This window comes from Tachypleus tridentatus, chromosome 5, assembly GCF_004210375.1.
Source record: "Tachypleus tridentatus isolate NWPU-2018 chromosome 5, ASM421037v1, whole genome shotgun sequence".
NCBI classification, from domain to species: domain Eukaryota; kingdom Metazoa; phylum Arthropoda; class Merostomata; order Xiphosura; family Limulidae; genus Tachypleus; species Tachypleus tridentatus.
Genome location: NC_134829.1, coordinates 51,329,494 through 51,342,915, shown reverse-complemented (window position 1 = coordinate 51,342,915; position 13,422 = coordinate 51,329,494). Strand labels below are relative to the sequence as shown.

At 32.4% G+C, this 13,422-nt stretch overlaps 1 protein-coding gene across 5 annotated transcripts; it reads right to left on the bottom strand.

Annotated features, from left to right (window-relative positions):
- Positions 1-1,037: 1,037 nt before the first annotated feature.
- On the bottom strand, positions 1,038-13,162 carry LOC143251159 (transmembrane protein 187-like). 5 transcript variants are annotated; one of them, XM_076502556.1, is made up of 3 exons: positions 13,033-13,100; positions 11,125-11,339; positions 1,038-4,837 (listed from the first exon to the last, which is right to left on the bottom strand). In XM_076502556.1, exon 3 carries the CDS (start codon positions 4,826-4,828, stop codon positions 4,031-4,033), a length of 798 nt encoding a protein of 265 aa, XP_076358671.1. In that variant the 5' UTR covers positions 4,829-4,837; positions 11,125-11,339; positions 13,033-13,100; the 3' UTR covers positions 1,038-4,030. The 5 variants fall into 5 exon arrangements, with proteins under 5 accessions (XP_076358671.1, XP_076358670.1, XP_076358669.1 ...); XM_076502555.1 differs by having other exon boundaries at positions 11,137-11,339; XM_076502554.1 differs by lacking the exon at positions 11,125-11,339 and having other exon boundaries at positions 13,033-13,162.
- Positions 13,163-13,422: the final 260 nt, after the last annotated feature.

Sequence of the window (13,422 nt, the reverse complement as noted above, 5' to 3'; positions counted from 1 at the left end):
TGTTTTCCCCTACATGTAATATTCAAAATTAGGTGTTTTTTTATTACTTCTGTATTTAGCATATAATTACCACTATCGTGTTTTATTGTATAGTATGTTAGGAGTTACAATGCTGTGCGCGTTTTCTTGCAGCAATGCCACATAGGGCTATTTGCTGAGTCCACAGAGGGAAATCGAAGGTTTCAAAGGTGGTATTTATAAAGAATTACCTATATTTCTGTTGTCGAAAATATTATTTTTCGTGAATATGCGTGTTTTGCTTAAAATTTCATGAAACATTATTCAAAGTCATTATTTGAGTACATATTTTTGTTTGAATTTTCTTGAAAATGTATATACAAGCAGTAATAATAATAAACTAAGAGTTAAAATAGTTTCCCTTTATGAATTTTGAAACATTTACCACCATTTAACTAGAAACGTCTCTTATCATACAGTAACTGTTTTCAAGGTGTATGTTTTGAAACATTACTCAACTGGTAAAAAAAAAAAAAAGTGAACATCAGTGATAGAAAAACATGGGTTCTTAAATAAATTAAATTGAAGTATCACCCATCTTGGAAGCATATAATTAAGAAGTGAGAAATGACTTCATTTGGAAAGTACTAGCCTTCTTGTGAACAATAGCATATTACAGCCTTGTTTGTTTTATTTTGGACGAGGGTAGGATTAATTGTTTTATAAGGGTTAAAAAACCTTCAAGTTAGATTGGCAAGGCATAACAAAATCAAGATGAAGTAATATTTAAAATGTAACAATAATACTTATAATAAAATATATTTTTTATTGGCTAGTACTTACAATGAACAACAGTCAGCATTTTACGGTATAAAGCTTTAAAATGTTAATGATGAAATACTGTGAAAACAAATTTTATTATTACATGCAAGCAACAGAAAATGTGTAAAACTCACCTAGTTAAATTAAACACCTTAAAGTTTTATCCTTTTTTAATATCATCGTAGTGTGAGTTACCATCATATCACTGAGATATAAATCTGCTTCTTTCTAAAATTACCACACTGGAAAATCTCACAAAGGATTCATAAATTTTTACTCATATTTTGATTACATCTCTACATATATGTTTAAACCAATTAAAATATATTTGTTAAAACTTTATTTCCCATTAAATTCTCTTGTGCCTATCTTAATATCTGCTTCCAACAATTTTTATTCTACCAGGATAGTTATAAAAGGTAAATAAAATTTCAATGTCTGTGTAGGTTTGGTGATAAATTATTCATATTCATAAAATATATTTAAAATAAAACACTAAAATTTGAATAAAATAACATTCAAATTATTCACCTAAAGCAGAGTTCATAAATTTTCAAAATGTCTTTTTTATGACATCATAAACATTTTTACGTCAGTATTTGTAAAGAAACAGTAAAGTACATAATTTAGCATTTTAATATTCACAATATCATGATTTCTTGATATTTAGTTCATCTCTTATGGTTTCTTCATTGTAGTATTATTTGTCAGATTTCCTTATTCTGAACAGATATGTCTCTGTATTTTGTTGTCAGAATTATTTCAGCAAACTTATATTTTCACATATTCAAAGAAAACTTCATAAAATTTTTATTTAAAGTTTGAAACCAAAGGTGATAATTTTGTGTAATCTCAAAAAAGTTCATTATCAGAAAATAATAAGCTGATTAGTAATGATTCATTGGTAGAACAAAGATAATTCGTTGTAAGTTGTTAAACTTAAAATACATAAAATAAAAAATACTGATACACAAAGCACCAAAATTAAAAACAAATTGTTCATTCACATTAATAGGTATTTTACAAAAGTATTATGAATTCTGTATTATATAATGTTAATTAACATTAAAATGATAGTTCAAAGCTTTACTGCTAGAGTTCTATAACAATGTGTTCATTATGCTTTCATTAGTATGTAGATTACTCGATAAAACAAATACAAATTTTATTAACAGGCCCCTCACAAGTCAGTGGGGAACATTTTTGTTGAAAAAAAATACTGTCAAGTGTGGTTTTTCTTAACTGAAATTTCTTGGACATTTTTATTAGCTAAAAAGAATGCATTTTCCAAATTATTTTATCATTTGGGCTACAAAAAGTGATTTACAGTAGTAATTGACTGAAATTTGTTAAAATGAGAATGAGCTTACCAACCAAGCACAAGAAGCGTGGGAGTCTCCATGTGACAAACAGCTATTTAGAAAACGTTTAGAACCACCTTGGCAGATATTGTGCAGCAAGCCGAGTTCAATATTACATCAGTAGCTGCTTTCAAAGTGTTCCTGTCTGCTCATCCCACTGCTGACTACAGTAATACTTTAACCTACCCTACCGAATCACAAGTGAAATTGTTCATATCTTAATTGAAAGCTAAACATAGAAAGGTGATAGTATAAAAGGTTAAGTTGCTTAATTAATGATGCTGAGAATCACTTTACTGACACACACTGAATATACTTCCAGTTGTTAGACCTTAGTACTAGCTAGTGTGTGTGTTTTCTTATGACAAAGCCACATCAGGCTATCTGCTGAGCCCATCGAGGGGAACTGATCCCCTAATTTTAGCGATGTAAATCCATAGACATTACCACTGTACCAGGGGGGGCACTAGCTGGTATGAAATCTTGAGGATGTTGTATTTCCTTTAAAAATTTATCAACAAACAAACTAAAACATGTCTCAAAACCATCAGAACCCATTTTGGGGGTTTCTGGGTTTTACTTGCATTTAGTATTCAACAAAGTGTAGTGTAATCACACCCCTTGGCTCCTGACGGTCATGTTAATAACATTCTCACAAAAATAATAAAGATACACAACTTTAAAAGGAGAATTAGTTTTCATAAGTATGGTATGAAACTTCCATATTACTTTTAGTCTTAGTTTCAACACAGTAAACAAAAGGTGTTATGCGATAGAATAGAAACATTCTTTAATACACATAATTTATAAAACAGTTTTGGACTTCTATCTAAAAAAACATAAGTCACATATTGAACTTACTGTTAATGCTATTCACAAAACTTTAACATCTTCAATACATATACATGTATATATATATATATAAAGTATGGCCCAAAAGTAGGTATACAATTGATAATGTATTCAACAGCACTTTACACATGACATGGAATTATGGGAAAGTTAATCCCACATGCATTCAAATGGAAAGTCACTGCTATTCAGACAATCTTGGAGTCTGCCTTCCACATTTCTGCAAACTTTCTGATACATCTCTCTCTGTCCATCAAGTTCTGTAAATGTGTCTGTGATGTATCCTTTTATTTTGTCAGTATTCTGTGATTTTCTACTCTACACTTTATCCTTGAATACTCCTCAGAAGGAAACATTCATTCAGTCTGGTGACTGTGGAAGCACCTTGATTGTGCCACTGCAACTTATCTATGTCTATAGGAAATTTTCATCAAAAGAATCATAGATGGCATGGCCTATAGGTATGTATTATATGTAATAATTCTGTTACATAAAACAGGAGCTAGGACACCAAAGCTTGCAATGACATCCTAGTAGTGACCCCTGGCTGATTTAGTTGCTGTTCAAGAGTCAACATGTGCAACTGTATATTATTAGTCTGTATAACTACTTTTGCACCACTCTGTATTTAAGGTCTCACCTTCTGCATGTTTCAAAACTGAGGTAACCTAATACCACTTTACCACAAAGGTCATTAAAATTTTGATATCTTAATAAAGATTACAAGACTAATGCTGTTTATTATGGAGTACACTAATGATATGGGAAGAATGCTAACAATGACATTGTAGCATAAAGGTAACGACTGTTTACTGACTGTCAAAACTACAACTTTGTTTTCATCCAGATAACTGAAATAAAATTAACTGAAGCAAACAAATGTAACTACAAATGTAACTACATATGTTAACTTCTTTTTCAGGTCAAATTAATAGTTGACTTTGATAAATATCAAACAAATATTACAAAGCTGATAATTCATAGATTCATCTATTACCTACATGTTTATAAGAAAGGATTTTGCAAAATACTTTACACTACATAGATTTTCCGATTTTCTGATTTAGTATCTTGTCTGAGTTTAACCTACAGTAAAATTCACAGACAAAATATATTTGGAGACAGTCACAAACTTTTGACCAAAAATGGCCAGTCAGTGTTTGAAACATCTGCCATCTGGCAAGTTCATGGTCATAGAGTTTTAGAAAAACAAAACCACAACAGTTTGCAAAAGCACCTATTAAAGCTATAAGTGAAGTTCTGTCTCCATACTTGTACTGTGCACAAGTAGCAGCTCCAATGGCTACAGCTATGTGAAGTCCGAGTGCAATTTCAAATCCATAAATGGTCAACAAAGTAAGGAAATAGCTCATAACAGACAGACATGAAATGCACATACACCATGACTTGGAAAAAACACTGCACACACAAAGGCACCATACAATAACCCAAGCAAAAAATGGTAACGTTACCCACTGGTCTAAGACAGCTGCTCGATGGTTCTGGGTAACTATGCGACAGAACTGAATGGGACCATAGCATACAGCCATCCAAGAGAAAACTGCAAGACAATAAGAAAAATCTGGTTTGTGGCAAAACTTTCTGCTAAGCCAAAGCCCATACATTCCTACAGCTATATATCCAGAATTAATAAGGCTATTTGCAGGCATCTTTAACCATGACGGGAAAAGACTTGGTACTTGGAAGAATGTTTCAGCATAAAACTGGTACCCACATTCTGTATGAACTTCATCTAACAGCCCCATTAAGATGGTCAGTTCCATAAACAGGATAATCACACACACATGAAGACCAGCCTTCACTATTATGCCCATGGTCAGGAACTGGAAGTGAAATGTATACCAAATTAAAAGCTGGCAAATATGAAAAGATCTATTGTTCTTTTTACAAACTAAAATTATGAAACAAAACAGCCTTAATACCACTGAATTAGCTGATACATCCATCTTATAGTTACTGTTATCTTTAATACCACTGAATTAGCTGACACCTCCATCTTATAGTTACTGTGTTCTCTTTAATACCACTAAATTAGCTGATACCTCCATCTCATAGTTAATGTGTTCTCTTTAATACCACTGAATTAGCTGATACCTCCATCTTACAGTTACTGTGTTCTCTTTAATACCACTGAATTAGCTGATACCTCCATCTTACAGTTACTGTGTTCTCTTTAATACCACTGAATTAGCTGATACCTCCATCTTACAGTTACTGTGTTCTCATCTTACAGTTACTGTGTTCTCTTTAATACCACTGAATTAGCTAATACCTCTATCTTACAGTTACTGTGTTCTCTTTAATACCACTGAATTAGCTGATACCTCCATCTTACAGTTACTGTGTTCTCTTTAATACCACTGAATTAGCTGATACCTCCATCTTACAGTTACTGTGTTCTCTTTAATACCACTGAATTAGCTAATACCTCTATCTTACAGTTACTGTGTTCTCTTTAATACCACTGAATTAGCTGATACCTCTATCTTACAGTTACTGTGTTCTCTTTAATACCACTGAATTAGCTGATACCTCCATCTCATAGTTACTGTGTTCTCTTTAATACTTTAATACCACTGAATTAGCTGATACCTCCATCTCATAGTTACTGTGTTCTCTTTAATACCACTGAATTAGCTGATACCTCCATCTCATAGTTACTGTGTTCTCTTTAATACCACTGAATTAGCTGATACCTCCATCTCATAGTTACTGTGTTCTCTTTAATACCACTGAATTAGCTGATACCTCCATCTCATAGTTACTGTGTTCTCTTTAATACCACTGAATTAGCTGATACCTCCATCTCATAGTTACTGTGTTCTCTTTAATACCACTGAATTAGTTAATACCTCCATCTCATAGTTACTGTGTTCTCTTTAATACCACTGAATTAGCTGATACCTCCATCTCATAGTTACTGTGTTCTCTTTAATACCACTGAATTAGCTGATACCTCCATCTCATAGTTACTGTGTTCTCTTTAATACCACTGAATTAGCTGATACCTCCATCTCATAGTTACTGTGTTCTCTTTAATACCACTGAATTAGCTGATACCTCCATCTCATAGTTACTGTGTTCTCTCTTTAATACCACTGAATTAGCTGATACCTCCATCTCATAGTTACTGTGTTCTCTTTAATACCACTGAATTAGCTGATACCTCCATCTCATAGTTACTGTGTTCTCTTTAATACCACTGAATTAGCTGATACCTCCATCTCATAGTTACTGTGTTCTCTTTAATACCACTGAATTAGCTGATACCTCCATCTCATAGTTACTGTGTTCTCTTTAATACCACTGAATTAGCTGATACCTCCATCTCATAGTTACTGTGTTGTCTTTAATACCACTGAATTAGCTGATACCTCCATCTCATAGTTACTGTGTTCTCTTTAATACCACTGAATTAGCTGATACCTCCATCTTATAATTACTGTGTTCTCTTTAATACCACTGAATTAGCTGATACCTCCATCTTATAATTACTGTGTTCTCTTTAATACCACTGAATTAGCTGATACCTCCATCTCATAGTTACTGTGTTCTCTTTAATACCACTGAATTAGCTGATACCTCCACCTTACAGTTACTGTTCTCTTTAATACCACTGAATTAGCTGATACCTCCATCTTATAGTTACTATGTTCTCTTTAATACCACTTCTATCTCATAGTTACTGTGTTCTCTGGATCATTCAAAATTTAATTCAATAGAACAAAAGGAAAAACAAACAAACTAGTATAAGTAAATAAGTTGTATCTTTATGGATAGAAAATATATATGAATAAATAAGTTAAAAAAACAACTCACAGTGCAGTTATAATACTGAAACTCAATTCTTTTAAACCATAGCAAGTCTGTACAAACATTATTTGATGGAATAAAAGTAACAACATATGATTTCCTCTGCAAGTTGTAAAGTTGGAAGTCGTGTTTTATTAACCTTTTATCCTGATCTAAACTGAGACTTTCCTATAGAGGGTTTGAAACTGCAATACATGTTTAACCATACAAAGTCTTTGTTTCATATGTCACTACAAATAAAACATTTTCCACATTACAATCAAGCTAAAGTATGTGTTTGTCTGGTCCAATTATGTAGTAGGGAATTTATGAAACTTGTGTGCATAAAGTATTAGTGGGTCATTCCATGTCAAATCATCCAGATTATGGAAAATTTTCCAGGTAACCCCTAAGAATGCCTTAAAAAAATTCACATGTGCTCATCTACCCATATAATGAAAAACTGCCATAGATTAGATCAATATCTCTAATAGTTTCTGATTTACAGCCCTGTAAAATTTAATTAATTTTTTTTTTATTTTTGGGCAACTTGGGCTGCTTAAAGCTGGAAGAGTAATGGTGGTAGAAGGCTGAAATTTGCAACACTGACTGAATTAATCTCACAGAATTCAAAAATGCTCTCAAACCAAGTTTATCTCTCTTAGAATTTTCATAGTGAGGCTGTAAGTTCACCTGAAAACCCAAAATAGTAAAAATAAGCCATAGCTCTAAGACGTAATATGATACAAAGCTGAATTTTGTTTTCTAATTTCCTGTAACATATCAGTTGATAAATCAGCAATTGTTGTAATTAAGTCTATTAGATCTCCTGTAAAAAAATGTAGTTGCATGCAACTTTTTATGATTTAGCTAAAAATAGCCCTACTTCAGGCCACAGTTTGACCATGTCACCAGTTATTCAGCCTTTTCAGATTTTCACCATATATTCTTACATCTCTGAATATGATCTACAAAAAAAATCAGGATGGTGTTCAACCTACTTTTGAGTTATAATATTTTAAAGTATCCTCTGACCATACGTTGTTTACTTGAAAAACAAGCTTCAGTTCAGGTGTGTTACTGTGTGCAAATATATCCATACAATTGTGAAATAATTGATGAATCCTATTGAAATATTCTAATCAGCCTTTACCATATATTCTTACATCTCTGAACATGATCTTCAAAAAATCAAGGTTGTGAAAAATAATAAATTATCAAATTTTAAGTGTCTCTGATATGTACCATTGGACAAAGGACCACATTCAGGGCATTCAGTTCTTTATTGTTAATCAGGAATCAGTCCTGCAGAGTTGTGTAAAGTTTGATCTACTTGAGTGCTTTGGAAACCACAAAACTGTGACAGGTATTAGGTCACATCATAGCTTTATTCCCCACTCTACCAACACATTCTATATGGGAAGACTATCAGATGATGATGTATACACCATTGTAACTGTTGGTAGTAGCAGTGAAAGTGATGCTGCAGCAGCTCAAATAGGGTCTAATAATAGCAATGACAATTATCAGCCAGGGAAATATGTGGCATGCTTATACGATCATGAATGGTATGTGGAAAACATAAAAGATAGATCAGATGAACATTCTGATGTGTTGGTGTCATTTATGAAGAAATCAAGAAATGAACTGTTCTCATGGCCTGCAAGGTCACGTAGAGATGAAAGCTGGATTCCTTTCCAACATATTCTTTGTCTGATAAGTGCACCTACCATGCAAAGCAGTTGTGCTCACCACTATGTTCTAAGTCAAAGTGATCTCAAGATAATCACACTCGAATTTCAGACATCTATTCAAGCTGTCTAAATAAAGCAATGTTTATTTGATGTTGTTAAGGCTAATTTATCACCAAAGCAGTTTTTGAAACATTTCATTGTCATGATTATTGAAGTTTGATGTGACTATAATCTTTCTCAGTTATCCCCTGTTGTAGCACTGTGCTTTTTGTGTCTGATTTACCTTTGTATTTATTATATTATGAATCTTAAACTCAGCCATATCTGCATAACTGTAATGCATACATAATATATTTGCATTGCCATGTGATCTAACTAGTTATGTCAATAAACTTGTTCAGAAATGAATTAATTCTTTCTTGTTTCTTACAACTTCATTATTTAACATTGTGAAAGACTGATTAAAATATTTCAGTGGAATTCATAAAATTCTGACAGGTATTTTTCAAAATTGTATGGATATATTTGCACACAGTAACACACCTGAACTGAATGTTTGTTTTTAAGTAAACAATGTATGGTCAGAGGATACTTTAAAATATTATAACTCAAAAAGTAGGTTGAACACCATCCTGATTTTTTTGTAGATCATATTCAGAGATGTAAGAATATATGGTACAAATCTGAAAAGGCCAAATAACTGGTGACATGGTCAAACTGTGGCCTGAAGTAGGGCTATTTTTAGCTAAATCATGAAAAGTAGCATGCAACTAATTTTTTTTACAGGAGATCTAACAGACTTAATTACAACAATTGCTGATTTATCAACTGATATGTTATAGGAAATTAGAAAACAAAATCAGTTTTGTATCATATTAAGTTTAGAGCTATGGCTTATTTTTACGATTTTGGGTTTTCAGGTGATTTTACAGCCTCACTATGAAAAAGAGAGATAAACTTGATTTGAGACCATTTTTGAATTCTGTGAGATTAATTCAGTCAGTGTAGCCAATTTCAGCCTTCTACCACCATTACTCTTGTAGCTTTAAGCAGCCAAAATTGGCCGAAAATAAACAAAAAAGAACAAAATTTTACAGGGCTGTAAGTCAGAAACTATTAGAAATATTGATCTAATCTTTGGTAGTTTTTCAATAAATGGGTAGATGAGCACATGTGAATTTTTTCAAGGCATTCTGTTGGGGTCACCTGCAGCCCCCTGGATGATTTGACATGGAATGACCCTGGACTGAAGTTTGTTACAACAACAAAAAGATGCACATTTACTTAAAGTAGCACATTGTAAACTGAAGTAGCATATTGCAAATTAATTATCATCTGCAGAAATCATGAAGGCACAATACAGAATTTTTATTTATATTTTGATAGAAATCATGGAAGAACTGAAAGATTATGGATAGGTAAGTAAAACACATTGTGGATATGGGCACTCTTATTTGTAGTTACTAGTGTGTTATAACTCTGTAGTTTGGTTCAAGGAGCACTCATAAGAAACAGAAGCAATTTCATTCACATATAATAATTACGGATCAACTAAAACACAGATCGTGATTCTTAGAAGAAGAATGTGATAGTTTGAGTAGTGAACAAGTTCTTAATAGGGGGTTAACCCTTTAGTTTTGTTTGTAAAGAACCTACAAGGTGAGCAAGAGGTCCTGGATTCAGTCCTGCTTGATACAAGTTCAGAAACAGAATTACTACTGTTAACTACTAAAACATGTAGACTGTGGCAGTACTTACTTTAATATCTATCTATATGCAATTCAGTATATTTAAACAAGTTCATATTAACTGAATACATTACAACATTACACAAACATACATCACTACATACAAGTAAAAATAGTTTTTGTCAAAGTATAAATCAACACTTGATGAATTTAAACCTTGTGTTAAGCCCACATTATAATATTTAGCTTTATGTTTCAAAACCTTAAACCTACTCTATAATTAGTTAAAATTAAATTTCTTCCAAATACCAGATAAACTAGTTTCCAATTCTTTCATATACTTGAAAGTACATATTTAAAACTCTGACCTACTCACAAATAAAAACATTTATTGTAAAACATTTAACATCATTAGTTACTTTTTGTAATTTTAATTTTATAACTATTCTTATCAATCTCTCTCTTTTACAGAAGATGATAGTTGTCTCTTACTTGTATGACAGCTGATGCCACATCTCTCATTCTTCTATATACTTAACATGATATAACTAATAGTTATGATAACAAAAGTTTTCCCATAACTTTTGATTTATGTCTAAATCCAGACTAGGCTGAGAACTAATTCAGTGTTAACAAAGGATCTTTCCTTAAACCAGAGATGAAAATGTTTCTCAGTGATAGGACAAGAAACTACAAATTCCATTAACAGTATTTTTGAGCAACCACCTACACCATCAGAAAACCCAAGACTTACTGCATCCAAATATTTAATCTGTGTGATGTATTTCAGTCAAGAGTTATAAGTCATCAAAGATACATATAAATAAATATTATTTTAAAATGGTTGTCAACTTTACCATCTACAGTCACATTTACTGATTTATTTTATAAAGAAATTATGTAACCATTCTTCACAGTCTGTTTGAGGTTAGAGACCTTTTTCTTTACCTTCTGATCTAGCAAAAGACCATTTCTACCATAATTAGTGTCCTTGTGGAACCAAAGCTATTTTTGAGTGTTGCCAGAGGAACATTGAACTTGATAGATGGATTTTTCTCAAAGAAGAATGTTAAAACATCCATCATGACTGCATCCACAGTAGCAGCACATGTTAGAAGTAAAAAATCTCAGAACCTTCTACATGCAGATCTCTGAAGAAATAACAGTGACTAATGATGAAAGGTGGAACAGTAGCAAAGATATGGTCACAAGAATTTGGAGTTTTTACTAAGGATCTAATTAATTATAGTCTAAAAAATAGATATTGCAATAGGTAAAGAAGGCTGATACAGTGCTTATACAGCACAAAATGTTAACATAAACAAAGGGGTTTCAGCTGATAATGTCACCATTATAATTCAACCAGTTGCCCAATTTAGAAACTGTAAAATGTATTCATCATAACTCATTGTATGCCATCTACTATTTAAGTTTCACTAAATTCAAACAAATCTTGAATTTCATACATCGAATCCCTGTCACCTCTAGTTAAGGGAGAGATCCAATGTTGACTAATTCTCTCAATGACAAGAAATGATGAAATTCATGTGTTATTTCACCAGATAAGTATATCATAACACCATCTAGATGCAAGGCTACTCCATGACTAATAGTATTATGCAATGCATAAATACATATAAATTATATTGTCCAGCATGATTATTCAGTTATAAGAGTGTGTAGTTGTAATTACAGATTTGGTTTTAGACCACTCATTATGACTCTGAAGATGAATTGTAAAGTTTCTTCTCCGATAGCAATATTTCTACTGTTTAGCATGTATATTCTTTGTATTTAACTACATTAGTAGATTCAGATTAAATCTTAAATCATTTTGTTTTTCCTTCTCAGATCAAGCCCAGCTATTATTTTCATTTTAATAAATTACTTGACACACTAGCACATTCTTCGAGTAAAACAATCGTGCTTCAAACAACCGTTTTTTGTCACCACAGATATTATGTTTCTGCCACTCACTTGTTTGACAACAAAGCAAATCAAATTTGCTTCTGAAATTTGGGTTTAAAAATCTTTCGGCCCTCTAAAAATGGGTGGCCGGGGGCGACAAGTAGTCGCTTCTTGTCCTTTGTGTCTGTTTCTCAACCGATGTATCGTGAAGCTGACCAACTTGTGCCCCGTATTTTTACTTTTCATATGTAATTTTATCTAACTATTTTATTGGTTAGACTCGTAAGGGCCTTGCTTCAAAAAAAACAACAAAATTTCAAACCTCACTGAGTAGCTATAAGCACTATTGAGTGTTCACGTACAGTGGAATAGGCCAAAACATCTCAATAATTCTAATAAATAACACACGTATAATCAGTGATGACGAGAAACCCACTTGTTGAGAAATTTATATGCAAAAACGGCTCGTTTGGGCTGAGAAAACACTTTACGAAGAAGGTCGAAACGTTGTTCGCTCTTCTATGTAAAGTGTTTTCTCAGCCCAAACGAGCCGTTTTTGCATATAAATAACACACGTATAATCTAAAACTTTAAATAAATATCTGTATTGCTATATTTCTGAGTGTCTTAATAGTTTAAGTTATATTTAGTATGCTATTGGTCCGAAAAGGTTGAAAAACTTTATTTTATACGTATTACCCTAAGCCTGTCGTTTTTTGCTGTGATCACGCGACCGTATGCTTTATCGTTTGAACACTACACTTGTACTAAATTGCGTGGAATATAACACGCAAAACCTACCTACCATCCTGAACTCCAACCTTGCCCAACTAGTATGAATACAAATTTAGAAGTATTCAGTTTCAAGGTAAGATTATATTACCTTTTCAATCTTAAATTTAATGTTCATACACATGCACGCCTAAAGAGACTTACCTGGTTTGGAATAGTTCATTTATGTTTCAACCCGATAAAAATTAGTATAAATTTCACACACTTACTATCAGTACCAATATAATAATAATAAGTAATTATAACACATATTACAAAAGAAATAACATTAAACACGTCCTCTCGCGATAAATTGGTAAACGCCCAAGAATATAGTTTAATTCATTAGAAATTTTTTGTAGTATAGAACTGGTACACAATTTTAACATAAAAATATAACGATATTCTCTCCCTCCCCTTAGAATTGCCCCCCGCTAGTACAGCGGTATGTCTCCGGATTTACAACGCTAAAATTAGGGGTTCGATTCCACTCGGTGGGCTGAGCAGATAGCCCTTTGTGGCTTTGCTATATGAAAAACACACACACAAACACCC